This window comes from Quercus robur, chromosome 12 (genome assembly GCF_932294415.1).
Source record: "Quercus robur chromosome 12, dhQueRobu3.1, whole genome shotgun sequence".
NCBI lineage: Eukaryota > Viridiplantae > Streptophyta > Magnoliopsida > Fagales > Fagaceae > Quercus > Quercus robur.
In genome coordinates, this window is record NC_065545.1 from 13544278 (window position 1) to 13570692 (window position 26415).

At 34.6% G+C, this 26415-nt stretch overlaps 2 protein-coding genes across 4 annotated transcripts in view; one reads left to right on the top strand and one right to left on the bottom strand.

Moving 5' to 3' along the window:
• The first annotated feature begins 2421 nt into the window (after nucleotides 1–2421).
• LOC126710243 (uncharacterized) lies at nucleotides 2422–25678 on the top strand. 3 transcript variants are annotated; one of them, XR_007649604.1, is made up of 9 exons: nucleotides 2422–2558; nucleotides 2667–7115; nucleotides 7225–7317; nucleotides 8630–8855; nucleotides 13357–13501; nucleotides 15841–15998; nucleotides 16092–16267; nucleotides 17539–17816; nucleotides 25004–25678. XR_007649604.1 is itself a non-coding variant. In XM_050410623.1 (9 exons), the coding sequence occupies exons 3-9, from the start codon at nucleotides 7095–7097 to the stop codon at nucleotides 17713–17715; spliced, it is 996 nt and encodes a 331-aa protein (XP_050266580.1). In that variant the 5' UTR covers nucleotides 2422–2558; nucleotides 2667–2718; nucleotides 5714–7094; the 3' UTR covers nucleotides 17716–17912. The 3 variants fall into 3 exon arrangements, 2 of the variants coding, with proteins under 2 accessions (XP_050266580.1, XP_050266581.1); XM_050410623.1 differs by lacking the exon at nucleotides 25004–25678 and having other exon boundaries at nucleotides 2667–2718; nucleotides 5714–7115; nucleotides 17539–17912; XM_050410624.1 differs by lacking the exon at nucleotides 25004–25678 and having other exon boundaries at nucleotides 16110–16267; nucleotides 17539–17912.
• LOC126710242 (putative receptor-like protein kinase At3g47110) overlaps nucleotides 18023–26415 on the bottom strand; it is a 34923-nt gene continuing 26530 nt past the window's right edge. Inside the window, exons 2-3 of the mRNA XM_050410622.1 lie at nucleotides 18793–20751; nucleotides 18023–18616 (exon numbers count right to left, since the gene is read on the bottom strand). Coding sequence (XP_050266579.1) covers nucleotides 18240–18616; nucleotides 18793–20751 — 2336 coding nt within the window. The 3' untranslated portion in view covers nucleotides 18023–18239. The remainder of the gene's footprint in view (nucleotides 18617–18792; nucleotides 20752–26415) is intronic.

A 26415-nucleotide genomic window follows, 5' to 3' on the forward strand; every position in this document is an offset into this window, starting at 1 on the left:
GAAAATTAACAAGAAAGTGACCTTATTTTTTTAAGTTATATTTTTACGAATTATTTTTTAGATTTGTCTGTACTTAAATATAAGGTTAGTATTAAAAAAAAATGTAGGAAAAAAAAAAAAAAGAATCCAAGTAGAAAACCCTTAAATAATAGTTTAGAAAATAATTATTTTTAGCCCAAAAATTTCAACTAAAAAAAATACCCCTTTCTCTCTCCCAAAAATACCCGATGTCTTCCACTCTCTTTTCAGATTCTCTCATGCAACCATCTTCTTCCTGAAAATCAAAACCCTCTCCTTCCCCAAAATCAAAACCCAAAACTCAGACGTTGTCGATGTCGTCAAGGAAGCTAGAAGCAATCCAAAATTTGTAACGCAACCTCTGAAGCAGCGCCTCTTCAATCTCAATCCCATCCAAGCCTCTCTTCCTCGCGGTCCGTTGAAGGCGAGAGTGACAGCGGCACCGCTGATTTTCTCTAATTTTTCATTCTGGTCTTTTATGTTTTTAATGTATTCAATTTGGTACTTGTTTTTCAAAAAAATTCATTTTGATCTTCCTATTGAAAAGGTCCATTTTAGAATAAAATTAAATATATATATATATATATATATATATAAGGCGAAAAGCACATTTTAGTCCCTACATTTTCAGGCGATTCCCATTTTAGTCCCTACATTTTATTTTTACCGCTTTTAGTCCCTATCCTGAAAAACGCTTCCCGTTTTAGTCCCTGCCGTTACTCATTTAACAGAAATATCCTACGTAGCAAACGGTCCAACAATAAATGCTGACTTGTCTATTAGAATAATATTAAAAAAAGCTACGTCAGATAAAAATAATATTAAAAAATGCCACATCAGCAATTTAATTTTTGAAAAAAGTCAAATCAGATAAAAATAATATAAAATTTTCTAACCTAATTATTTAAAAAAAAAAGAAAAGAAATTAGTTAAATTAAAATTTTTTCCTTTTTTTTGGAAGAACATGAAGAACGTTCCAGGAGATGTTTCCCATTTCTCTTTCTCTATTCACAGCATTTTTCGCTCATCTATCTCTTCTCATCTGACTAAGTTTTGGTTGGATCGAATCGGTGGTTGCTGGGTTTTAGTGGTGCCGTTTCGGTGGTGGGTTTCGGTTGTAGAGTTGAATCGATAGCCGACTTTGGTGGTGGGTTTTTTTCGGTGTTTGCTGGGTTTTAGTGGTGGCGTTTCAGTGGTGGGTTTCGGTTGTGGAGTTGAATCGGTGGCCAGCTTTGGTGGTGGGTTTTTTTCGGTGTTTGCTGGGTTTTAGTGGTGGTGTTTTGGTGGTGGGTTTCGGTTGTGGAGTTGAATCGGTGGCCAGCTTTGGTGGTGGGTTTTTTTCGGTGTTTGCTGGATCCATTTGGTGGTGGCGTTTCGGTGGTGGGTTTCGGTTGTGGAGTTGAATCGGTGGCCAGCTTTGGTGGTGGGTTTTTTTCGGTGTTTGCTGGATCCATTTGGTGGTGGCGTTTAGGTGGTGGGTTTCGGTTGTGGAGTTGAATCAGTGGCCGGCTTTGGTGGTGGGTTGTTTCCAATGTTTGCTGGATCCATTTGGTGGTGGGTTTCGGTGCTTGCTGGGTCTGTTTGGTGGCTGGGTTTCGTGATGGTCTTTTTGGTAGTTGGGTTTCGTTGGTAGCCGGGTTTTGGTGGTGGTTGGGTTCTGTTTGATGTGGTGGTGGTCGTGCCGGGTTTCGTTACACTTTCTCTAAGATCTTATTCAGGCTTCGCTGGGTTTGGTTGTGCATGGAGGCCGAAAATCTGGGTTTGAGTTTTGTGTTTTTTGTGTTTGGTTTCAAAGCATAAGAAAATCTTGTTGAATGTTTGTGATTTGTAAATTTTTATGGGCATATCTTTTTATTTTGTAAATCTGAGTGATTTTATGGTTTTGGTTGCTAAGAAAATGCAAGAAAAGAAAAGTAAGTTTTTAATTTTTGATTTTCTAGGCAAGCTTAGTTGGGGAAGAAAAATGAAGAACACGTTCTTCATGTTCTTCCAAAAAAAAAGGAAAAAAAATTTAATTTAACTAATTTTTTTTTCTTTTTTTTAAAAATAATTAGGTTAGAAATTTTTATAATTTTTATCTGATTTGGCTTTTTAAAAAAATTAAATTGCTGACATGGCATTTTTTAATATTATTTTTATCTTACGTGGCTTTTTTTTAATATTATTTTAATAGACACGTCAGCATTTATTGTTGGACCGTTTGTCACGTAGGATATTTCTGTTAAATGAGTAACGGCAAAGATCAAAACGGGAAGCGCTTTTCAAGATAGAGACTAAAAGTGGTAAAAATAAAATGTAGGGACTAAAATGGGAATCACCTGAAAATGTAGGGACTAAAATGTGTTTTTCGCCTTAATATAAAATAATGAATTTAAAAGGAAAAAAAAAAGAAATAAAAGAAATCGCCATCTTTTCTTGCACTTTCTTGGCGGCAACCAAACACAAGATTAGAGAGAAAACTTTACCTTGCTCATTGATATGAAGGAACAAAAGCAAAAGGTCTCGTCTCCTCTCTTCTCCTCTGTTCTCGGCATTGCAAGGTAAATCCCTATTAGAAATTGTATTGTATAATAGTCTTTGTATTTTTGTACATTTATTGTGGAATCTCCTTCATTTGAGTCTCTACTAATGGTTGATATTCAATCTAGGGCTTGGAGGAGTTCTTCAATTGTTGGACTGATTGTGGAAGATTTATGGTCTGTGAGTTTTCTGACTATTCAAAGAACAGATTTTGCTTCATCTTCCACCCCTTCCCTCTTATTTTTCTTAAACCTTGCTGACCTATATAGACATTAAAGTTATCATTTTTTGTGAGCTTTTGTTTAATCTGCTTCTTGGCTACATTGTTAAGCATCATAGTTTTGGTGCAAACAGAGAATTTCATATTCCATTTTGGAACTTAGGATTTTATTCCCAAAAGAAAAGCCTTTTCTTTCAATCTTTTGATCTGATTGTTTACCCAAAATCCTTGTTTTTGATTCTTACTATCTTTCATTTACAATTCTCTTTCATATCCACTTCCTTCCTAGTTGGTTCTGTTAATTCTTGCGAAATTCACCTGGAGATTGGATGTTAGCCATTTTGAAGATCATTCTTTTGATCAATTGCCAAAGAGAATGCTTGGTGCTGTTTCTCCACTCAGCAAACTATGACCTGAACATATATGATTTTGGGCCAGCATGTTATTGATGCTTGAAGGTCCTAGTGTGGAGATAAGCATGTGAGTTTGTTTTTCTTGAGATTTGAAGCATGCCCCTTTGGTTTTTAACTCATTTCTACAGCGGGTCTTGATCACAACATGGTTCTGCGCTTAAATTCTTTTGGCTTGCCTCTTGTGGTCAGTTTTATGAGATTGTGACATCAAGCTGCCCTCCACATTGGTATGGTGCTACAGATTTGGAAAGAGTTTCCCATCTTTTCGCTGTGCATTTTCCTGCACTTACTGCATCTGTTGTGAGGTTCACAGGGGCTAGTGGTTGCTTGGTTGTTGGGATGCTTACTTCTCTCTCTGCAACTGTGGATGTTGCACTTTGTTTTTGCTATGGTGGTTTACCCAGTTTGCAGCTGGGTTTCATTGGTTTCTGTTGCCATTGGTATCGGCATGTCTTCTAAGAATTTGATGCCAGATTTTAGACTTATGGTTTGCTACCTCACTGCATTTGAAAGGTTCTGTCAATCCATGTCTAGTACTCTAGGCACTCTACTCTGTTTTGGAGCCCTGGTGCTCATCATATTTTTTGAGCCATGGGGCTCACCATTACTGGTTTTAGTAGAAAGTTCTTGTTTCCGGTTTCTGCAGCAAGTTCTGCGTTGCTTCCGGATTTGTTTCCGGTTTTGTTGTTCTCCATTGATGTGTTGATGTTTGCCGGCAATACTTTGTTGGGTCTATTGTTCTCCAGCCAGTGTTGGTGTTTTTGCAGCTGTCATTCTAGTTTCCGTTGTTGCCCTTTTTTGCCATCTTTTGTCTGCGATCAGTGGTGCGCCTCTCACTGGCACCTTTGCGTTGCACTTGATCTTGGCATCTTGGAGCTCACATTGAGCCTTTTACTTCTGCCATGCAGGATTTCTTCTTCTTCTTCATCTAGGTTCATATGTGTGTACACTCCATCTTGACTCTTGAGGGGGCCTATTAGAAATTGTATTGTGGATTTGTCTTTGTATTTTGTACATTTTATTTTAGTCTACACATTTTCCATATTTTCCACATGTGATTAGTTAGGAATTACCGAATTAGTTAGTTTGTTAGTGATATTTTCTTAGGCTAGCACTTGTATATATAAGAGTGCTTTGATGTAATTTACAATTTTACACACATTGATAATACAAGCTAGGTTGCATGGACACCAACAGTGTATGGCAATTTTTGAAAAACAAGGGTATGACATGTCTAGGGAACGACAATTAATTAATTAATATTTATATTTAGGTATTTAAAAAAAAAATTAGACGTAATTTATATTTATTTTAGAATTTAAATTAACTAAGAACCGCAAAGAAGTACAATATCACTCATAAAATAGCAAGGAAAAAATATAGGTACAGTACCTTAAGTGTTGTTCCTTAGGTTCTCCTCTTCAAATTCAGCCATGTGGCTACTTAATTAAAAAATTCACTTTCATCCCATGAGAAAAATCCACATGACAAAATTTTAAAGATGAAAATACTTTTTGGTCCTTATATTTTGGGGTTATAGTCAATTTGATCCCTGTTATTATGTAACGACCCAAGGAAAAGCGCTAGCCATATCTGCGCTATATCTCAAAAGGACTAGTCACAATTGAAACTCCTTATAGTTGTTAATAAAGCCCAGATCTACCCAGTAAATACCCGATGTGGGACTCATCACACACCCACACACATCACACAATTAATCAAATTGGGGTATTACAATCTCTCCCACTTAAATCCCTAACGTCCTTGTTAGGGCCCACTTTGTGGGGTAGTGTCTCTGAGCCCACACGGGATTACCGGACCGGCTCTGATACCATATGTAACAACCTAAGGAAAAGCGCTAGCCACATCTGCGCTATATCTCAAAAGGACTAGTCACAATTGAGGCTCTTTGTAGTTGTTAATAAAACTCAGTTCAACCCAGTAAATATCCGATGTGGAACTCATCACACACTCACACACATCATACAATCAATTAAATTGGGGCATCACAATCTCCTCCACTTAAATCCCTAACATCCTTGTTAGGGCCTACTTTGTGGGGTAGTATCTCTGAACCCACATGGGATTACCGGGTTAGTTTTGATACCATATGTAACGACCTAAGGAAAAGCGCTAGTCACATTTGCGCTATACCTCAAAAGGACTAGTTACAATCAATTTGGTTCCTACTGTTAACTCATTAACGAAAAATGTCTACGTAGCTAATGGTGTGTTGTTGGCATGCTTGCTGCTGATGTGACTACTTAAATAGCAATAAAAAAATGTTAATTAACATTAAATCATACCATGTCTATTTTAATTAAAATAAATAAATAAACAAAATAAAAATTCCTTGTATGGAATTGCTAAAACCGTAGCCACTTGTTACTAAAGGAATATCATCAGACATTCATATTCAAGCATAAAAAAAATATCAAGTATTAACGCACATTCAAACTCTCATACCACAAATTCAAATCATTGCATTTTCGTTTGTCTTCCATCACAATACTACATGCTCACACCGTTGTCGTCAATGAAGCCTAAGCAAAGAAGGTCCAAATCAGTCAGTTGCTCTCGTTCATCAACAGTGGCACCATTGACGGCGACAAATCCACCACGGCAAGTCACAGTTCTCCCTTGCCGTTCACCACCACGAGCCACCGTTGAGGTGGTCTCCTTGCTCTATCCCTCTCTCTACTTTTCTTGGACTACCGACTCGGTCTCTCCTTTGATCTGTGATGGTGTGAGGGTTTGGGTTGTTTAATGGTTCAAAATATGTATTAGTTGCGGTTGAAATTTGATTTTAGGGTCTGCTGGTGGTGGATTTGGATTTGGTGGGGGGTGGTGGTAATTTGGGTTTGGTGATGGTGGATCTAGATTAGTGGTGGTGCTAAACTTTTGAGGTGGTGGTGGTGATTTGGGATGTGGTGGGCCTGGTGGATTCTGGGTTAAGTGGTGAAAATATTTGACAACTAAAAAAAATTGCAAGAAAGTAAAAAAGAAAATTGAAAAAGATGTGAAAATCTGTTTTGTTATTGAGAAATGTTAGGAAAATTAAAAAAAAATGATAAAATTGGTATATATTAAAAAAAAAAAACTATTTTTAAAATTGATGTTTTTTTTGCTATGTAAGCGTTGATGTGGCATTAAAATTTTGACACATCAGCATTAAACATTTAGCCACATAAGCATTTTCCGTTAATGATTTAACGGTAAGGATTAAACTGATTGTAAATTGAAAATAACAGGGACCAAATTGACTGCTATCCAAACGTGGAGACCAAATTGATTGTAACCCCAAAATGTAGGGACCAAAATGGTGTTTTCACCAATTTTAAAAGGAGAACCTAAGGAACAGCACATAAGTACTGTGCCTAAGTTTTGCCCAAATAGCAAATACTAAACAATAAAACAATTAGTCAGGGGTCATTTGTTACTGCTGTTTAAACAATAATTTTCAGTGTTTAAACAACATTACACGTATTTTCATACACTTTTTCACTTACAAGTATTTTCAAAAAATACAAACAATTTTACTAAGAATCTCTTGCACTCATTTACTAAACCCATATAAAAAAACCCATAAAATTAGAAATAGTCAATTACTAAACAACAATGTGAAAATTGCAAAAATGATAAAACCCAACCAAAAAAAGAAGAGAAAAGAAGTGAGAAAGAAAGACCGAAAGAGAGAGAGAAATCAAATCCTGAAGGAGAGAGAAATTTCGTTCTATGACGGAGGGAGAGAGAGGGAGCTTTGGGGTCGCTGGCAGGGGTTCTTTTGTTGCTGATCTACAGCAGAGTGACTCGCTCAACATCGACAAGGCAAGAACAGAGCAAAGAGAGGTGCTGAGGGGCATCGGTGCAAGAGAAGGAAGAACTGAGAGGCAGATGTCTTTTAGGGCTATTAGTTGATTGTTATGCTCAAACCAGGATCAACAGTGAGTGGTTTGTCCAGTTGTCAAAATCTTGCTTTTTTTTTTTTTTTTTTTTTCTTACTATTTTTTGTTGTTGTTTATTCTCTGTATGTGTGCGTGTTTCTCTTTTTAGAATTTAAAAATGGATGAGACTATGAAGCAATTCCAAGAGGGCTTAATTGAGCTTGAAACTGAAGCTGAGCATCTTCTTTTAGCTCGCCATCAGGTATTTTTCTCAAACTCACTGCTTTGTTTGGAACATTTTGTTATGTTACTAAGAAAGTGTGGGAAAATACAAAGACATTTGACATTTGAAGCTTGAGGACAACTTCTATTTACTATTTTAAGACAAGTCTGTTAATTTAGAACTCAAAATTGAAACATTAATGCTTAAGAACACAAAATTATAAATTTTTGCTGTTATTAGGGAACTGAGAAACAAAATTGCAAAGCTCAACTAAGTCCAATACAAGTTGTTTGGCTCGGTTGAGTTAATAACCCTATTTTTTATTTACTTGAAGAAAAAATTTTAATTTGTTGTTTTTGTTTGGTTGTTTTTTTCCCTCTTTGATTAAAATTATGTTTACCTAAAGAAAGGGGAAGGGAAAGGAAAGGAATTAGAGAAGAAAATAATTCAAAATTCTTCCTTGGAAGTAAACAAAAATTTTCTCTTCAAAATAGGTGAGATTTGGAGAGAAAAATTGGTTGCAAGGTGGGCTATATGACTTGTGGAGTTTTGTTTTCCGATCTTTTGGGATGCATAGGGTTTAGTAGAGTAGGTGATTGATTTATTGCTTGGTTGGAGAAAATGGGTGTTAAACATTCATCAGACATATGGAAAATGTTTCCTTTGAGTTTGATGTGGACTATATGGGGAGAACACAATAGGCATACATTCAAGGATGAGAAGCATGCAGGAAATAAGTTGCTTGTATTTTTTCTAGTTCCTTATTTGGTTGGTCTCAAGGCATGGGGTTTTACGAATAGGAATTCTATTGTTGTGTTTTTAGATGCACTGCCTCTTGTAGATAATTTTTTTAATTTCTTGTAATTCTTTAGGCTTTTCGTGTTCATTTTACATGAAGTAGCCTCTTTTTAATAAATTATTATTACCTGTTGTTAAAGACGAGAATAAAATAATATAGAGAAGTGGTAGCAAAACAAAGAGAAAACACAAGGAATTACGTGGTTTGGCCAACGGCCTACATCCACAGGATAAAGCCATGGCGGCTACATCTTTACTGCTTCTCAAGTGTTGATTACAATGAAACATAGTAGGGCATATATAAGAGCTAGGGTTAGCCCTACATGGGCTTACAATATATTGGGCCTCTTGACCATTTTACATTAACATAACCTCAATGTCTTCAACACCTATAAAAAAAAAAATTTATTTCTTCTTTTTACTTTAAAGGAGGTAATATAGCTTTTATTTTTTTTTCTTTTTTTCTTTTTTGTGCCTGTGTATGTGTGATGGATAAATCTTACTTTCTTTGTGAGGACATGAAGGGTTACTGATTCCTTTGATGAAAATGTAGCTAGTTGAAAATGATAGAGTGAGGAATGGGAATAGGGAGGCGCTTACTGCATTGAGGAAGAGGGTTCGGACGACAAAAACTAGCGTTCCATCTCCTTTTGAGTCAATAATGAGAGATATTGGGGGTCCCGAATCCAAACCCTTGGTGAAGGAGGTATGTACCACCTGTGGCAACCACGACTCTAATGAGCGGACATGGATAATGTTCCCTGGGACTGATCTCATTGGTAGGATTCCATTTCATGCTACTCATACTATATTGGAGACAAGTTTTTCTCAAACCTTTCTTATTTTATTGCAATTGCATGTTTAAGTTGCTTTTTAATATGGTAGATATAGATATACACACACTCATCACATACCAAATGAGGTGATTTAGTAAGGAGTTCCTAGGCTTACTAAGTTTTTGAGTATGTTGAGTTGTTGAAGAAATACAAAATTAACATACATCAGAAATGAAACTTTTGTTCTTTCTAGAATTTGTGCTCTTTTGTCATGAGGGTGATTTTGTAATATATACGTGTGTCTGTGTGTGCGTGCATGCGTGCGTGTCCGTATGAAAATTGTCTCTGTTACTCAAATATTACTCGCATACTACCGTAAGTAAGCCTCTTTCTATAAATATTAACTCAAGTCAAACAATAGCCAACTCTCCTGGTAATCTAACCAAATTAAATTTTAAATTCCTCCATCTAGGACAAATAAATTAAAGTTTTTAAATTTAATTTCTCTGCATTGTTTGTTCCCCTAGTAAACAATAACATTTTGGATTCATTTGAGAAATGCAATAGAGAAGGCTTAAAATTTTAATTTGTTAGAGATACTTGTAAATATATAGAATAAGACCAATTAAGAAGCAATGACAGGCCTGATACTAATAGGTATTAGATTGATTGTTTTGGATTCTTGAACCCGTATCTTGGAACTCATAACCCTGTTTTGATAATTCACATGGTCAACTAAATTTTTCTAATGATAAGTTGATATTTGAAGTTAGTTACAAAATATATATATATATATATTGGGTGCATGTGTAGCTTACCAATAAAAAACTAGTTACAAATAAAGGAATAGCTAGATGTTTTATATGTTCAAGTATCAAACATTCCATGATAATGTCATTGTATTATTGGCTTGATATATTGGTTTTTATCCCTGATTTCAATCATGGGGATTGTTGTCAATTACATATCCAAAAAAAATGGTGATTGTTGTCAAGGCTATTGTTTTGTTGGTCTTATAGCAGTTCTTAACAACTTACAATGCCCGGTTTGCAATTTGTGCTAGAAAAAGCATTGTGACTCTCCCTATATGCATGCCATATGATCTTGGATGCAAGGTCAGATTGAGTTTATAACATTTGGATCACAAAATCAAGATTTTGTTGTGTCCTATTACAAACTGATATCTAGATGAATCTCCTTGTGTCGTTGTAACATCTAATATTTATGATGTGGTGATGGAAGATTAATTTGCCACTGCTTTGCAATTTTTTTATCCAAGATTTATTTTATTTTATGGGAAAATGTGTGAAGTTCGTTAGAATAATGGTTAAGTGATTTAATTCACCTCTTTCCAATTAGTTTAAGTTTTGGGGACTGGTGATAGTTTATCATTTATTAAGGCTCCACCTCCCCTTTTAAAATTAAAAATTCCATGGGTACTCACTTATTGAGGGAGAAATTGGGTCCGTACATTAGGGATTGTATTAGAATAATGATTATGTGACTAAATTCACTTATTTCTTATTCGGTTAAGCTTTTGGGACTAGCAGTAGTTTATCGAAGTCCGATTGAAGCAAGATTCGTATGATTTTAAAGATATAGTTATAAGAATTCTAGGCTTAAAACAATTTTTAACTTGGGTTTCTATTTTACAAGTTATGTTTAGTTTTATGAGGCAAGATTTTTCCTCCAAATTACTGGCTGGCATTTTTTAAAATAAGCCACTTGCCATTGGGTCTTATGAGAATCACATGATTTTTTTTAAGACTTAACAATGATTGCCTGTTAAGCCTATAATGGATTTTTTTTTTTTTTTTTTTTTTTTTTTTTTTTTTTTTTTTTTTTTTTTTCTTGGTTCTCTCTCCAATCTCACTTTCCCTAAGTTGCAACTAATCTTTATCATTGTCAATCCCCATTTGCTAAGAATTCATCTAGTAAAAAATGCCGCACCTTTACCAAATAAGATCACCGGTCTCTTCATGTTTCTAAGCAATGATGTTGTTTTCTCGGGATGGGCTTGGGCCACGGAATAGGGAATTCAAGAGACTTGTGTGGCTTGGATTGAGAAGTTGGAAGAGGGCTTGATGGATTCAATGTGATTGAGCTATCACTATGATGACGGCTCATTAATTAAGGCCAACAAGCTCTATATTTTGTGCACATGGGTGAGAGATTTCCTAGTGAGGGAGGTGCACATGGGTGGGCTTGCAGGGAATTTTGGGTCCAATAAGACCATGGAGGAGCTATAGCACAATTCTACTAGCCAAGCCTTAAGTGAGATGCCACCAAGATAATTGGCCAGAGTTGCCAATGTCAACTGGCCAAGCACTGTAAGCAAAATGTTGGCCTTTACACCCCTTTACTGGTGCTAGATTGCCCTAGGTAAGATGTAAGCATGGATTTTGTGCTAGGTCTCTCTTGCACCCTTAGGAAGCATGACTTTGCTCTTGTGACTATGGATAAGTTATCCAAAATGGCCCAATCATTCCCTATTCTGAGACCTCTAATGTCTCCAAGGTTGCCAAACTTTATTTCAATGAAATTGTCAAACTATATGGCCTCCCCAAAAACATAGTTTGATAGAGACATTGGGTTAATGAATTATTTTTAGAAAACTGTTTGGCCCATAGAAAGAAAAAAGTTGAAATTCTCTGCGGCTTACCATCTTGCAACATATGGCCAGACTGAGGTTGTTAATAAGAACCTTAGGAACATTTTAAGGTGTCTTGTAGGTGAACATGCTAGGAACTTGTATTCTATTCTCCCTACGGCCTGATTTGCATGCAATGCTCTATCAATAGAATCATAGGCATGAGTTCGTTTGAGGTTGTGCATGGTTAGAAGGCTAGGAAACCTTTAGGTCTCCTCCCCATATCCCCCCATGTTTGAGTGTCTGAGTCAACCAAAGCTTTTGGATGGCATGTCCATGACTTGCATCATGACATCAACAAATGTATTCAAGCAAGTAATAAACAATATAAAATTTAGGTTGATTCTCATCATCGACATTTAGAATTTAACATATCAGATTATGTCATGGTTCATAATTTAGGCTTGAGTAGTATCCTTTAGGAATAGTTAGGAAATTGCAAACTCGCAGTGCTGGACCGTTTAAGGTGCTAAAGCTAATTGGACCAAATGTGTATGTCATTGATATTAGCACAACTCTTAGCATTGTTATTATAATTTTTTTATAAGTAAAAAAAGTTCATCAATCAAAAAAGAGAATACCCAGGTACACTAGAGGTGTTCTTGAGTAACAGTTCATCAAACTCGCAAATTACAAAAATTAAATAAAATAAACTAGAACAGGGAGGAGAAATTTAAGCAGTACTCCAATCCAGCAAAGAATGAAGGAGGGATTTAATTTCAAATATAGACCGTTCATTTCCCTCAAAGCATCTCACATTCTGTTCTTACCAAAGGCACCACATAACACAGTGAGGCACAACCCTCTGGAAGACGATATTTCTATGCGGGGAAAGAGAGGTGAGAGAAGAAAGCAAGAGTGAGAGTAACCCCTTACTTGAATTATTTCAAGTATAGGACTAACATTTTTTGCCAAATTACAAAACCGCCTTTTTTTTCTACTGAATTTTTGTGAGGCTCTCACCTCAAGCACCTTACAGCCTTATTTAAGGTGCTCAACTAGGCTCTAAAGGCAAGCACTTTACTAAAGGCACCTCGTAGGCTTCAATGGTGCTTTAGTAGCACCTCACCTCACCTGATCGTCTAGGCGAGTGCCTAGCTTGCGTGTGACTGCACTGCTTTGAGGGTCAAGATGTGTTGATACATGTATACAAGTATCTGGGGACCATCAAATATGATTTATTTCTTCAAAATTATTTTCCTGCCCAAATATATGATATTTTAAAGAATTATTGGATGGGTTTCATGGGTGACCAAATAGTATCAATATCTTGGATATGCTGCCAATATAGCTCCATCATGGGAAAAGAATTCCACCTGAAAGGAGTGGATTCAAGGTAGTGGAACAATGTTGTGAAGTTGCACAGGAAAGGATTCTTAGGATTCTTCGATAACATTTAGCTGCAATTGCTTACAAAATGGGCATCTAAAAACTGTTTTCAGTTTGGCAGTAAACCAGTCATCCAGGTGGCCTATGAGAAGGGATAAAGGACAGACTCTTCAAGAATCAAGAGTTGTTGAGATAATTAATTCTCCTTATTCTCAAATGGAACCTCCTTCCTTATAAGAGCAAGGCTGAAGGTGAGGTAATGGGTTCAAGACCCAACTTTCTAATTAAAAAAATTATAAATTATCCACATACTTTTTTTTCTTCATTTATAATCTTACAAGTGGTTGGTTCATAGAAAATAAAATTAGTTTTCTATCTAATGGTTTATGTTATTGCTTAAGTTACTCGATGTTGCTGATAGTGTTTTGATCTTGATAGTCATTATTGTCAAGAAAAATGTTTCTTCACTTTATATATAATATAATTAATATTGTGGATAATTTGGGCCTTGTCCTTGTAATGTAGATCAAGCACAACTTGACTTTGATGCAAAAAGACTACAGAGCTATATGAAAGAGAAGTCCCTTTTGATTTCAGAAAGAGGTGCCATTGCTGACAAGATCAGTCCAGGTGTACTCAAATCTCTCATAACCCTCTCAGACAAACCAAAGTAAGTGGTGATTTTGGAAATATAGTCTACGTCATGGCAATAACCTCACCTCTAGTCCCCCTGTGGAAATTGCACTTATTTCTTCTCCATCTCACAATTGTAACATTCACATTTACCTGGTATGAAATTATGTATAGACTAGTTTTGAATGTTTTCTCCTAATGCTGCTCGTGAGGGTTGCCAATTGCAGCATTTGACTCCATGTTAGTAATGATAGAAAATTTAGAAGTTAATGTTTGTTTGATCTTCCTTAATCTTCATGGTTATACTTCTTTTTTGGGTCCTACTTTGTGGTTACACTTTTGTTCAGAACACTTGTGCTTGTCAGTGATCAGCATATCATACACACCTGGTAACAGTATTTTTACGACACACTTGAATGCGTAGAAAAAGACGGTGTATCATTACCTACTGTAGATGATACAAGTCAAGTTATACAAAATAATATGATGGTCCAAATGTGGCCATCAAGATAAGATCTCCATTTCCTTGACTTGTATCATGGTGTGCACATGTACTTGCTAAAAAAATAGGTTTACTATTTTGTATAACTTGACTTGTATCATGGTGTGCACATGTACTTGCTAAAAAAATAGGTTTATACAAGTCAAGTTATACAAAATAGTAAACCTATTTTTTTAGCAAGTACATGTGCACACCATGATACAAGTCAAGTTATACAAAATAGTAAACCTATTTTTTTAGCAAGTACATGTGGTGTTATGTGTAAATGCTGAAATTTAATCACATATTGACATCAAAACATATTATGAATTGGATGTGAATGTCGGTATATGATTGAATTGATAATATAATATATTTTTACAAGACTATTGCAAAAATTAGCAATATATTTTAATTTTGTTAGTAAATTTGGCTTTTATCCCAAGAAATAGAATCCCCACATTTATACTTTTTTTTTTTTTTTTTACAACCACATTTTTTTTGTTACTTATTATTTAGGGAGGTGCCATTAGACCAAGTCGGTCATCTTAAAGCAAAACAATTACAGTGTCCAACATTTTATTTATTTATATTTTTCTAGGGACACTCGGATGGTAGACTTAATGTATTTGAAGGACATGAGTAAAACCCTAGGTACCATCACATTCTTAATCATATGAAGAAAAAAAATGACGAACTTAATTTTTTTTTGTTTTTTTAAATATAATATCTCAAACGTTCTGGAAGTGTATTTGCATCTATTCTGTTCACTGCTATTAAGGAAAAGGTTCCATTGCATGGTGCATGGTGACACAATCTGTAACTGGCATGTTGACACATTGCATGGTGGTGACACAATTTGTAACTGTAGGAGGTTGCTCTCTCATCATCATCGATCATCACTCTCATCTCTATTTTTTATTTCTGCATGTCACTCTTCCATCTTGCTTCCACATCCCATAGTTTTCTCTCTCTCTATATATATCACCCATGTTTCAACTTCTACTTCTCTCTCTCTAGTTCTCTAGCTTGAAGAACCATACTTTTCAAATGGCAAAAAACCCAGTTACAGTTCTAGTCACTGCCGTGGCTGGTATATATACCATTCCTTCCTTATTATATAACTTTATTTTCAATATATGGACTCTTTTGTTTTGGAAGCTTAGAAAATGTGGGAAATGAAATATGATTTTCAAATTAATAAAATGAAATATTTATTTATTCTTTATTATGAATCTTATATTATATGATAAAGAAAGCAAAAGCACCTCTCAACTAAGTCTAGCACAACCATTTTAGCTTGGTTGAGGTGGTTCAAAGTGGGTCTGACATTCAATGGAAGTTTCATTCTCATTTTTTTCCTTTGATTGGAAAACAAACAGATGGATAGGTTCTTTTATTTCATGACTTTTTTGTTTTTTGGTCACAAATGTTTTCAAAATTTATCTACAAACAATATTTTAATTATTTATCTTCAAAATTATCCATAACTTCATTTGGAAATCCTGTTTTCTATTCAGTTCACGACTTCCTGTGATGCTGTTCTATATATAATTCTTAATGCAACTGTTTAAATTCATGGTTATCTTTGTGATGAGTTTAAGTGCAATTTTTGTAGATAATCTAAAGAAGTCCTAAAAGTTTTAGGTGCTTTGTTGTTGTTATAATCATTATTATCTTAACATACATTTTAGTCTTTTCCAAATTGTGGGAAAGAATGAAAATTGAAAGAAAAGCTTGATTTGCAACAATATGACTGTTGTTACATGTCAGTAATTATGTTAAAGAGCAAGTGTATTTGATTTTCAATTGTATACGTTGGCGATTCTTTCTTCTAGACATGATAATATATAGTTTTTGTATCTGTAGCTCAAAATTTTGATTTTGTTCAACAGGGCAAATAGGTTATGCCATTGTTCCAATGATTGCAAGGGGAATCATGCTGGTCCTAATCAGCCTGTGATTCTGTACTTGCTTGATATTGAACAGGCGGCTGAATCCTTGAATGGTATAAGTATGGAATTGACTGATGCTGCCTTTCCTCTTCTGAAAGGTATGTCCCTTATCTTGAGAGCTAATTCTAGGTAGGTAGAATTATTCTCTCCCTTGAAGTTTCTTAAATTGTATCATGAATATGGTTCAATAGGTGTGGTTGCTACCACAGATGTTGTTGAAGCTTGTAAAGATATCAATATTGCTGTTATGCTTGGTGGATCCCCATGGAAGGAAATTACGTTGAGGAAGAATATGTTGTCTACAAATGCGTCTATTTACAAGGCTCAAGCTTTGATCTTGGAGGAGCATGTTGCTGCAGATTGCAAGGTGACCATATAAATGCACTTGAGAGTGTAGATATATGATTTTAGAGACACCCATTAGCTTGTAGAAAACTATTGATTTCAGCATCCTGTTCTGTTACCATTAGCTTGTAGAAATATGTCCCGGTACATTCCTCGTCTCACTTGTTAGAATTATAATTAAGTGATTAAACTTATCATTTCCTGAGAGTTTAAGTTTTTGGGATAATCAGTAATTTAATATGGTATTAAGGTAGGAGATCTAAGCTCGATCCCTATCTTCACTCTACCTCCTATTATAAAATGTTAAATTCCCACTTGTTGGGCCCCAACTTATTAAGAGGAAGTTTAGGGCCACAAGTGAGAGGGAGTGCTAGAATTATGGTTAAGTGATTAAACTCACCATTTCCTGAGATTTTAAGCTTTTGGGACAATAGTTAATTTAACATTACTATCATTTCTTATTCATACTCTTTGGCATGGATCTATTGCTTCTATTCTATTCAGTAGTAATTGCTTTGTACCATGCCTTTCGGCATGTTCTCTGACCTTACCTACTTTGGTTGTTGATGCAATCTGAATGTTTATATCTTAGTTATTGTTGCCGGAGAGACGCTTGTACTCAAGTTAGTAATGTTGTTGAGCAACCTGATCTAGAGTTCCTTTAAATCTTAAGACTAATTGATCAGATATTCTTTATATGTCATGGTGTTTAAATACTATTTCACTAGAAAGAAAATATTTCAAAGTCACAAAAGAGAAGTGGCTGTCCTCTCTGTAAAGATTAGAGAAGTATATGTAACCATATAACTAGTTCCCCAGCCCCCTCTGCCACTCTGAAAATAGAAGAAAAAGAAACTGTTATCAAAATGTACCATTTAGGACAATCTTAAAAATTCAAAATATTTGTGTTTGTTTGTTTATTAATCCTCTCAAACGTTGTGTCATTAATCCTTTCAAACATTGTGTCTTTATGTGCTATTGTTGAGAACATAATTGTGCTTTTTCAAGTCTAGTTTCCAACTTATTATGAACATATTTAGTGAAAACACGGATTTCCAACGAGTCTGTTTCCAACTGATTTGTTCAACTCTGACAACATGCATCCCCTTACTACCCTCGTAATCTATAAAAAAATATTATCTAAATATTCAGCAAAAACCAGATTTCTAATTATTACAAATCTTGGAAGATTGAAATATTTTAGAGGTTTTTTTTTCCTCAATGATGTGCAGTTAATTTTGGAATTGATATTGTTGACTAAGTTGATGCGTTTTCATTGCATATATTATGCAGGTGTTAGTTGTTGCCAACCCAGCAAATGCTAATGCCCTCATCTTAAAACAATTTGCTCCTTCAATGCCAAAGGAAAACATCACATGCCTAACACGACTTGATCACAACAGAGCATTGGGCCAAATAGCTGACAGGCTAAAGGTTCATGTTAGTGATGTCAAGAACGTAATCATCTAGGGAAATCACTCTACAACTCAATATCCAGACGTCAATCATGCAACTTTCACCACCAGAAATGGAGAGAGACTAGTCAGAGGACATGTTGCTGACGGTCATTGGTATCTCAACATATCCAACATGTTTATTTATTACTACTTTCACATGTTTAAATTACTTGGAAACATGGGTTGATAAACTACTTTAAACTTTTCAAATGGGAGGTATAGTAACATTGGTATAGTAACAAAGTTCTATAACAATTATGCTATAATATATGTACAATATTCTTTAAAACCATCTTACATAAAATATTACAATATTATCCGTACATCGCATAGACCAACTTACTAATTGAGTTAAACAAAAAAACCATACATATAAACCCATAAATTAAATAAGACTTACTTATTAATAGAAGAAAACCTAGCCCATACCCAACAATTAGATAATTACTAAAATACCCTTGACTATAGAATAACTAAATAAATATAAAAACCTAATTAACTACTGTGGATACCTATTCTTGGGCTTTGCCTGTAACATTAAGCTTCCAAAGGAATTTGCCTTTTAATTGAAAGCAATTCTAGGGCTACTCTGTTCATGTCCATTCTGTTTATAGGAGATTGTGCTGAACATGCAAGTCCAATCTGAAAGATCGATATCAAGCATTCAATCTGTCCGCTTGTCCAGTCACTCCAACTTGAAACCACATTATCATTTTCTCTTACTTTGTTGAAAATTGAATGGTCCACAATCTCCATCACTCGTCCCGGCAATGCCAACTTAACAAAGTTGTGAAGGTTCAGGTCATCTTTGAATAGTTTATCGGTGGGTCTTCTTCCAGTTAACATCTCCAATAAAAGGATCCCAAAGCTGTACACATCCCCATTAGTTGAAAGTTGACTACCCATTCCATACTCTGCAAAAATTTAGAGCACTTTCATGCACTAAGAACAATTCTTACTCAATGCTATGAAATTAGTGATTTGGTGAAGATGTATATAAATATTCTATACGGGGCATCCCTGTTTTGATTATTGATGCATTCATTATACGTTAATACTTTTACAATTGAGTGAAATCATGATACATTACCTGGAGCAGCATATCCAACAGTTCCCTTAATCCCTGCTGAGCTTAATTGATTAAGAAAAGCTTCCTTCCCAGATTTTGAAAGGAGTCTAGCCAAACCAAAATCACTTATATGAGCAATCATATCATCATCGAGAAGAATATTGCTTGGCTTTAGATCACAATGAATAATAGGGGTTTGGCAGTGATGATGAAGATAAAGCAAAGCCGAAGCCACATCTATAGCAATGTTGATTCTTTGAAGAAGATTTAAACTTCTCAATTGCTTGACCCCATTTTCAGGATGTAACTGCATCTCCAAGCTTCCATTTGGCATGAACTCATATACTAAAACTTTAAAATCATTGCCCTTAAAATCAATACTCGAACAAGCAGTCAGAATCTTAACGAGGTTTCGATGCCGGATGTTCCTCAAGGCTTCACATTCGGCAATGAAACTCTTGGAAGCTCCTTGCTTTTGAAGATTGAGTACCTTGACTGCAACATGTGTTTCATTTGAACCAAGTTTTCCTTTGTAGACACTACCAAAATGACCTGAACCAATCAAATTCTTCAAAGAGAATCCATCAGTTGCATTGTGTAATTCTTTATAAGAGATCCTTTGGTAGGAGGGTCCAAAGGTGGAAATGGAAAGGCTTTTTTTCTTCGACTTTTTCAACCAGGAAAGAGCCATCAAAGTAAACAGTGTCAAGCAGAAAGCAACTGCAATGCTTATTGCCAGTATCGATTTAAAAGCAAAATGCTTTCTGTGTTTCTTGGATCTTTGAATGGGGCATGCATGCAAATGCAGCTCTTGGATCCCCCCACAAAGACCAATGTTGCCTTTGACTTCAATTGCACTAGCATTTCTGAAGACTCCTTCTACAGGTACATCTCCCTCAAGATTGTTGAAAGATAGGTTTAAAGTTTGCAACACGGGAAAATTAACCATATAGCTTGGGATTTGGCCGGACAAGTTGTTGTGGGAAAGATCAAGATATTGAATACCTTTTAACTTACTTAGGTCGGGAATGGTTCGTTCAAAGGAGTTGCCTTGCATATAAAGTGTTTCTAAGGCCAAACAGTCCCCTAGCTGGGCTGGAATCTCTTTGGAAAATTTGTTGTATGAAACGTCTAGTTCAACAAGAAGTTTCAAGTTTCCAAAATTTGGTGGTAAAAAACTGATCAAGGAGTTATGGGATAGATCAATCTGGACAAGAGGAAGGCCAAAAAGTTGCTCGGGTATGGTGCCATTTAATTTATTATGGCTAAGGCTTACATCTTGCAGGTGGCTACACCTTCCAAGACTAGTGGGTATGCTCCCTTCTAAGCTGTTATTGAACAAGGAGAGATGTAGTAATTGAGTCATGTTGCCAACGGAAGATGGGATCACCCCAGTCAATTTGTTTTCATACAAGTACAAAGCGTTCAAGTTTGTGAGCTTTCCAATTGAAGATGGAATATTTCCTGTTAACAAGTTAGATCCTAGGCCAAGTTTAGTTAGGCTAACAAGATTTGATATTCGTGCAGGTATGCTCCCACCAATAGAATTGCCATCTAGCTCGAGCCATAATAATTGGATTGAGAGGTTTGTTATGGAGTTAGGCAGCTCACCTCCAAGTTGGTTGTAGCGGACATCCAGAAAGTTTAACTGGCTGCAATTGTTCAAAGAACTCAGAAAACTCAAATCATCAACTGAGTTATTTCCAAGAAGATTAAAAGAAGCACTAAACCATTGAAGATTTAGTAGATTACCAAAACTCATAGGAATGGTTCCTGTAAATTTATTTTCTGGCATATCAAGCTCTTGAATGTCTGACACATTGGACAATGAAACTGGAATTGTTCCTGTAAATTGGTTTACTCCTATCCAAAGTATCTGTAGATTTTGAAGAGCAATGCCCAAGTCGGGGTTGAGGTTACCAGTGAAGTTGTTATCATTCAAGTCAATAAATGTGAGCAATGATAAATTGTATAGGGAAGGTGGTAACACACCAGAAAGATGATTGTCTGCTACAATAAAAGATGTCAAGCTTTTCATTGGGGCTACTGTATTTGGGATTTCTCCTTCCAAATTGTTATGTGCAAACGAAAGATTTTGGAGAGAGGACAAGTTCCCCAGAGAAGGTGGGAACCTTCCACTTAGTTGATTGTTGCGAAGAATTAGTATCTGAAGTTTTGACAAAAAGCCAAGTTCTGAAGGGATTCCTTGTACTAAATCGTTGTACTGGAGATCAAGATACTGTAGGCTGGAACAGTGAGAAAGATTGACTGGAATTTCTCCTCCCAATATTGGATTATGACTCAGGTTCAAATTTCTAAGCCTGGTCAAGTAACCAACTTCTGAGGGAATTCCACCATGGAAAGAGTTACTTGCAAGGTTGAGGGATTGAAGGAAAGAAAGATTTCCAATGTGGGATGATATGGTGCCTACCAACTTATTGTTTTTTAGGTCCAAACCGATGACTCTTTGGTGTTTGTTGCCACAAGTGACCCCAACCCAGTGGCAGAAATGGAAAGAGTCATTCCAAGAAGCCAGGACATTAAGAGGGCTATCTATGTGGGACTTGAATTCAAGCAGTGCAAGTTTATCAGTTTCGTTTGAAAGTGTGGTAGCTAAGGAAAATTTTGAGATCGGTAAAGAGAGGAACAGAAGAAAGATGGCGTGGTAGGTTAGTGAGAAGAGTGGTCGTGTATTCATAAGTAGATGATCCATCTTGTAGGAAAAAATTAGCTTCTTCAGAGAGAGATACTGACATAGGCAGGAACTCTCATGCGAATATATAGAGAACAAACTTAACAATTTTCTCAAAATAAGTAAATAGATAATATTTCTATTATTGCTTTCTATTTACTATTTATTAATTCTATAATTTTTTTTTTATATATAAGAAATTCATTACTATATAATTTATATTTTATAGTTTATATAATATATAACATTCTTGGGGTGTTTAGTGGTTATATATCTAAATTTATATTCATTGGAATAGTGAACGAGTTTTGCTCATATTAACTAGTAATTTAGTACTGGGTGTAACTTGTCATTGGATATTAGCACATACAAATGAGACTACCACGGATATTTGATGAAAAAGTAAATTTGAGTGCACTATCATAAGGGAAGACTAAAGCATATTGTAGGTTTGGGAGTGAAAATAAGTGTATTTCTAGAGTTTTCTTAATTAATTAGATTACCCTTCTTCAATCTTTGATGTGATCTTTGATCAAGTCAGTCACATCAGAGATTGTAATACAAATTTTATAATATGTCTAATTTATTTTATTGGACTAAATCCATGTGAATGAGTGAGACCATATATAGTCTCTTAAAATGGTGATTTGACTTTGGAAATTTACTGTTTAGATTAAGAGTTGTACATTAAAGTCGACACATCAATCTATATATATCTAAAAGCTGAAGCGTAGCATTTATTGTTGCTACGCTCCAGTTGAGCCACATTAGCATCCACCTCATTATCATTTTCTTTCCAATTTTCTTATAATTGTTTTTAACATTTACTTTTTATTTTATTTTAATATTTACACTTTTTCCAACCTTTCTCCACCCTTACCTTTTCATCTCCCCACTACCCACTACCCTCTACATAAATACTATTCTTCTTCTTTTCATCTCCCCACTACCTTCTACATAAATATTATTCTTCTTCTTTCTCTTCATCTTCCTTTATTTTGTCTCTTCTTATTCACACTCTCTTACTATAAATTTTTAATTATCTATTAGGATACAATGTGGCATTTTTAATGCATTTTATTGACCAATAAAAGTACTTAATTTTTTTTTTGTAATTAAAATATATAGATAAATATATTATATATAATTTTTTTTTTACAAGTGGGGGCCTTAGGCGATTGCATTAATTGCATCTATTGTTTAGTCGGCCCTAACCTCTATCCCCAACTTTCAAGACATTTGTACTTGAAGATGTACCACTTAGACCAACATGTTTCATAAGAAAGTATCAATTAAGTTACAAGACTTTTAGAGAATTTATTAAAGAGAAATGCAACGTACATAATATTTTCACTATAAATCCTAGGTGATTTGTTGTTACTGGTTATAATTTAAACCCCGACTAAAATTACTTTTTTGCCATCAAAAATAGCTAGTAACAATCTGCCACTTAAGATTTGTTGTAAAAATATTATGAACATACATTTCTCTTTATTAAATATTGGAAAAATTAGTGAAGGGTAAAAGAACTTACCTGGATATTCATTAGTACTAGGCTCCCAACAATAATGAAAAAGTTTGGTGTAAGTGTTGTACAAGATATTCTATGCACCTTCATATCCAATTGAAGCCTTGACTCATGACTCAAGTCATGAGTCAACAAATAGCTTCTGCAAAGCTAAGGCTCATTCCATTATTTCTTGAAAACGACTTTTGCATGTAAAGTTGTCCCTATCTTTGTTTTTTTCTCACTTGAACATCAATGAAAAATACAACTTCTCATCCCAACCTCCAACACGTTCAATTAAATGGCTAGTACCGTGTAAAAAAAATTGATCAATTTCTTCATTGCTTTCTCACTTTATCTTTATTACTTTTAGAGTCATGTTGTGTAAGAAAATAGTAGCTCAAATTTAATGCACCGAGTGATTGTCATTCTTTTTGTATTTTAATTATTATTAAATAAAGTAATAAGAAAGAGAGCTTGGTGGGCCTAGTCACTATTCTTTTTCAGTCCTAAAAGCTATCAGCCTTACAAATTAAGCCAATTTGACTTATAAAAGTAGCCCATGTCAAATAAAATTATTTCATTTAATTCCTTAATTTTTTTTTTTCATATTGCAATGTATTAAAAAATTGGTTTTTATGTATTTTTTTTCATAATTTGTCTCCTATTCACATTAGCTCATGCGAAAATTTCTATTTATTTTAACATAAAAACCTATTTTTTATATTTACTTTTTAAAACACCTCACATCAAATTATCTACTTTACACTATATTCCATTAAAATATGAATAGTGCTAGTATAAATTTACATGGATACTATAGCAACAATGTTTTTTTACACAATTTTACATGGTCTGATGTGAGTGAATTTTGGGCTTGATTAGGTAATATGTGATATTGTTTATATTATACAAGCACTAATGCGAGTGTTTTGAGACACTAAATCCTGGTTCCGTCCTACATGAGAGTGACGCATGTCATTTAACTATTGTTGGTTCAACCAAGTTTGTATTAAATTTTGTCCTATGACTAAAAGTATACGCGGATAATTTTATCAATCGACACGTAGTGAGTTGAAAGAATTTTCTTTCAAGTAAACTTTTTTTCTTTACTATTTCGGGTGTTATATGCCTTTTTTTGTGTGGAGATAAAATATGCTTTGATGTTGTTGAATGAGGCTTTATCTATTGTCTTGAGATATTTGTAGACTACGCGTAGAGCGATTACAGAACATTGTAATGCGTGGGAATATATAATTATTTTGTGATATAATATAATGTGTAATTTGTTTTTTGAAATTTGTTGAAGAAAATTTGTTCCCTGTAAAAATGAAACAATTTCTACAACTATTTTCCATCGCTTTATTTCCACAAATATAACATTCTATTATTTTATATTTGGGTGTGTTTGATTGATATTTTTTCAAAGGTGGTCCATATTCTTTAACCACTATTACAGTGCATTATGTTTTCCTAATTTGTTTTTTTGTAAAACTAAACTTTCAAAATTTCAAATATATTATACAAATTTCTTCATCTCTTAATTAAGGAGATTATCATGATAATCAAAACTCACCACAAAATTATAAAATTATCTTAACCAAAATTAAAAATAAACTAAAGGCATTAAAGATAAACAATATAATAATTTATTACTAACACAATATGCAGACACATTTAAATATATTACCATGTAGATTTCGTTTGAATATAAACTTAAATATTCATTTTCAAAATAACTAAATATTAATCCAAACTAAGATCAACATAAATTATAAGAGGAAAAGAGGAAACTTAAAAAATATAACACTAAAACGTATCAACACAAAGTAGAATTATAAATAAATAAATAAATAAAATTTCATCAACTTGAGGGTTAAGAAACAATAAAAAATTCAGCAAAAGAAAGAAAAAAAATTGTGAAAGAGAGAGTATTCACCTTTTTATTTATTTATTTTTTTATGCTCTTAGACGGAATTGAGAAGCTACAATGATAAAGCTGTTCGTACTTTCTCTTTATGTGGAAAATGCAGAATGTGTAGGACACCCTCAGTGGAAAATTGCATGGAGGAAAGTTCGTGGAAGAGGGATCTTTGATCAAATCTGTTGATGTGAAGATTTTCTCTCCTTGTGGAAAATGCAGAACGTGTAGGACACCTTGTCACCCTTGGTGGAAAATTACATTGAGGAAAGTTTGTGGAAGAGGGATCTCTGATCAAATCAATTGACATGAAGTTTTTCTCTCCTTGTGAAAGATGCAGAACGTGTAGGACACTTTGTCACCCTTGGTTGAAAATGGCATTGAGGAAAGTTTGTGGAAGAGGGATCTCTGATCAAATCAATTGACGTGAAGTTTTTCTCACCTTGTGAAAAATGCAGAACGTGTAGGATACCCTGTCACCCTCAGTGGAAAATTGCATTGAGGAAAGTTTGTGGAAGAGGGATTTTTGATCAAATCAATTGACGTGAAGTTTTTCTCTCCTTGTGGAAAATGTAGAACGTGTAGGACACCCTGTCACCCTCGGTGAAAAATTGCATTGAGGAAATTTCGTGAAAGAGGGATCTCTAAAATATGAAATTGTGTGGTTTAAAATATGTCCAATTTAAAAGTGTGGGGTTTAAGGTGTCCCAAACAAAAAAATATAATTTTTTTTTACTTACTTTTCCTTAATATTAGCATTTTCTCATGAAATATCCATTGGCTTTAATTGCTTAGTAGAATTCCAACTAATGGGGTATGTAGCATTCAAACTATGCCATTCAACAATGAAGTAATGTTGGCATTTAGGTATGGTCATTAGTGTCTCTTTGAGCCAATACTCTAACATGCATATTATAGGTTCATAAAACAAATACCAACTTGTTTGGGTTGGGTGCAAAATATTTGAACCCTACATATTTTGGACACTTCAAGAAATACTACCTTGTTGAGCTCAAAGGTTGGCAATAAAAAATTTATTAACTATTTGAAAAGCTTGGGTAGAATACCCCCCCCCCCCCCCCCCCCCCAAAAAAAAAATAATGGACATGTTTGGTGTAGGGATGTTCCATGCACTTTCATATCCAATTGAAACCATGACCCATGACTCAAGTCATGAGTCAACAAAATCTAATTATTTATTTTATATTTTATTTAATTAAAATATCAATTTTTATTTTTTCTCTTTTCTCTTTTCACACATAACTATTATTCACTTTTTTTTGGTCCTGAAGAAACATAAAGAAATAATAAAAAATTATCTTGCACAAGCTGCTAACTTGTGTATTTGCATAAACATTTTAGCAACATATTTAGCAACATTACACGTATTTTCACATACTTTTTCACCTACAAGTATTTTCCAAAAATACAAACAACGTTACTAGAACAACGTTACCAAACGGCCCCCTTATTTTGCATAACTAGCTCATGATATGATGTTGGTGATTTTTTGGATTCTTTAGG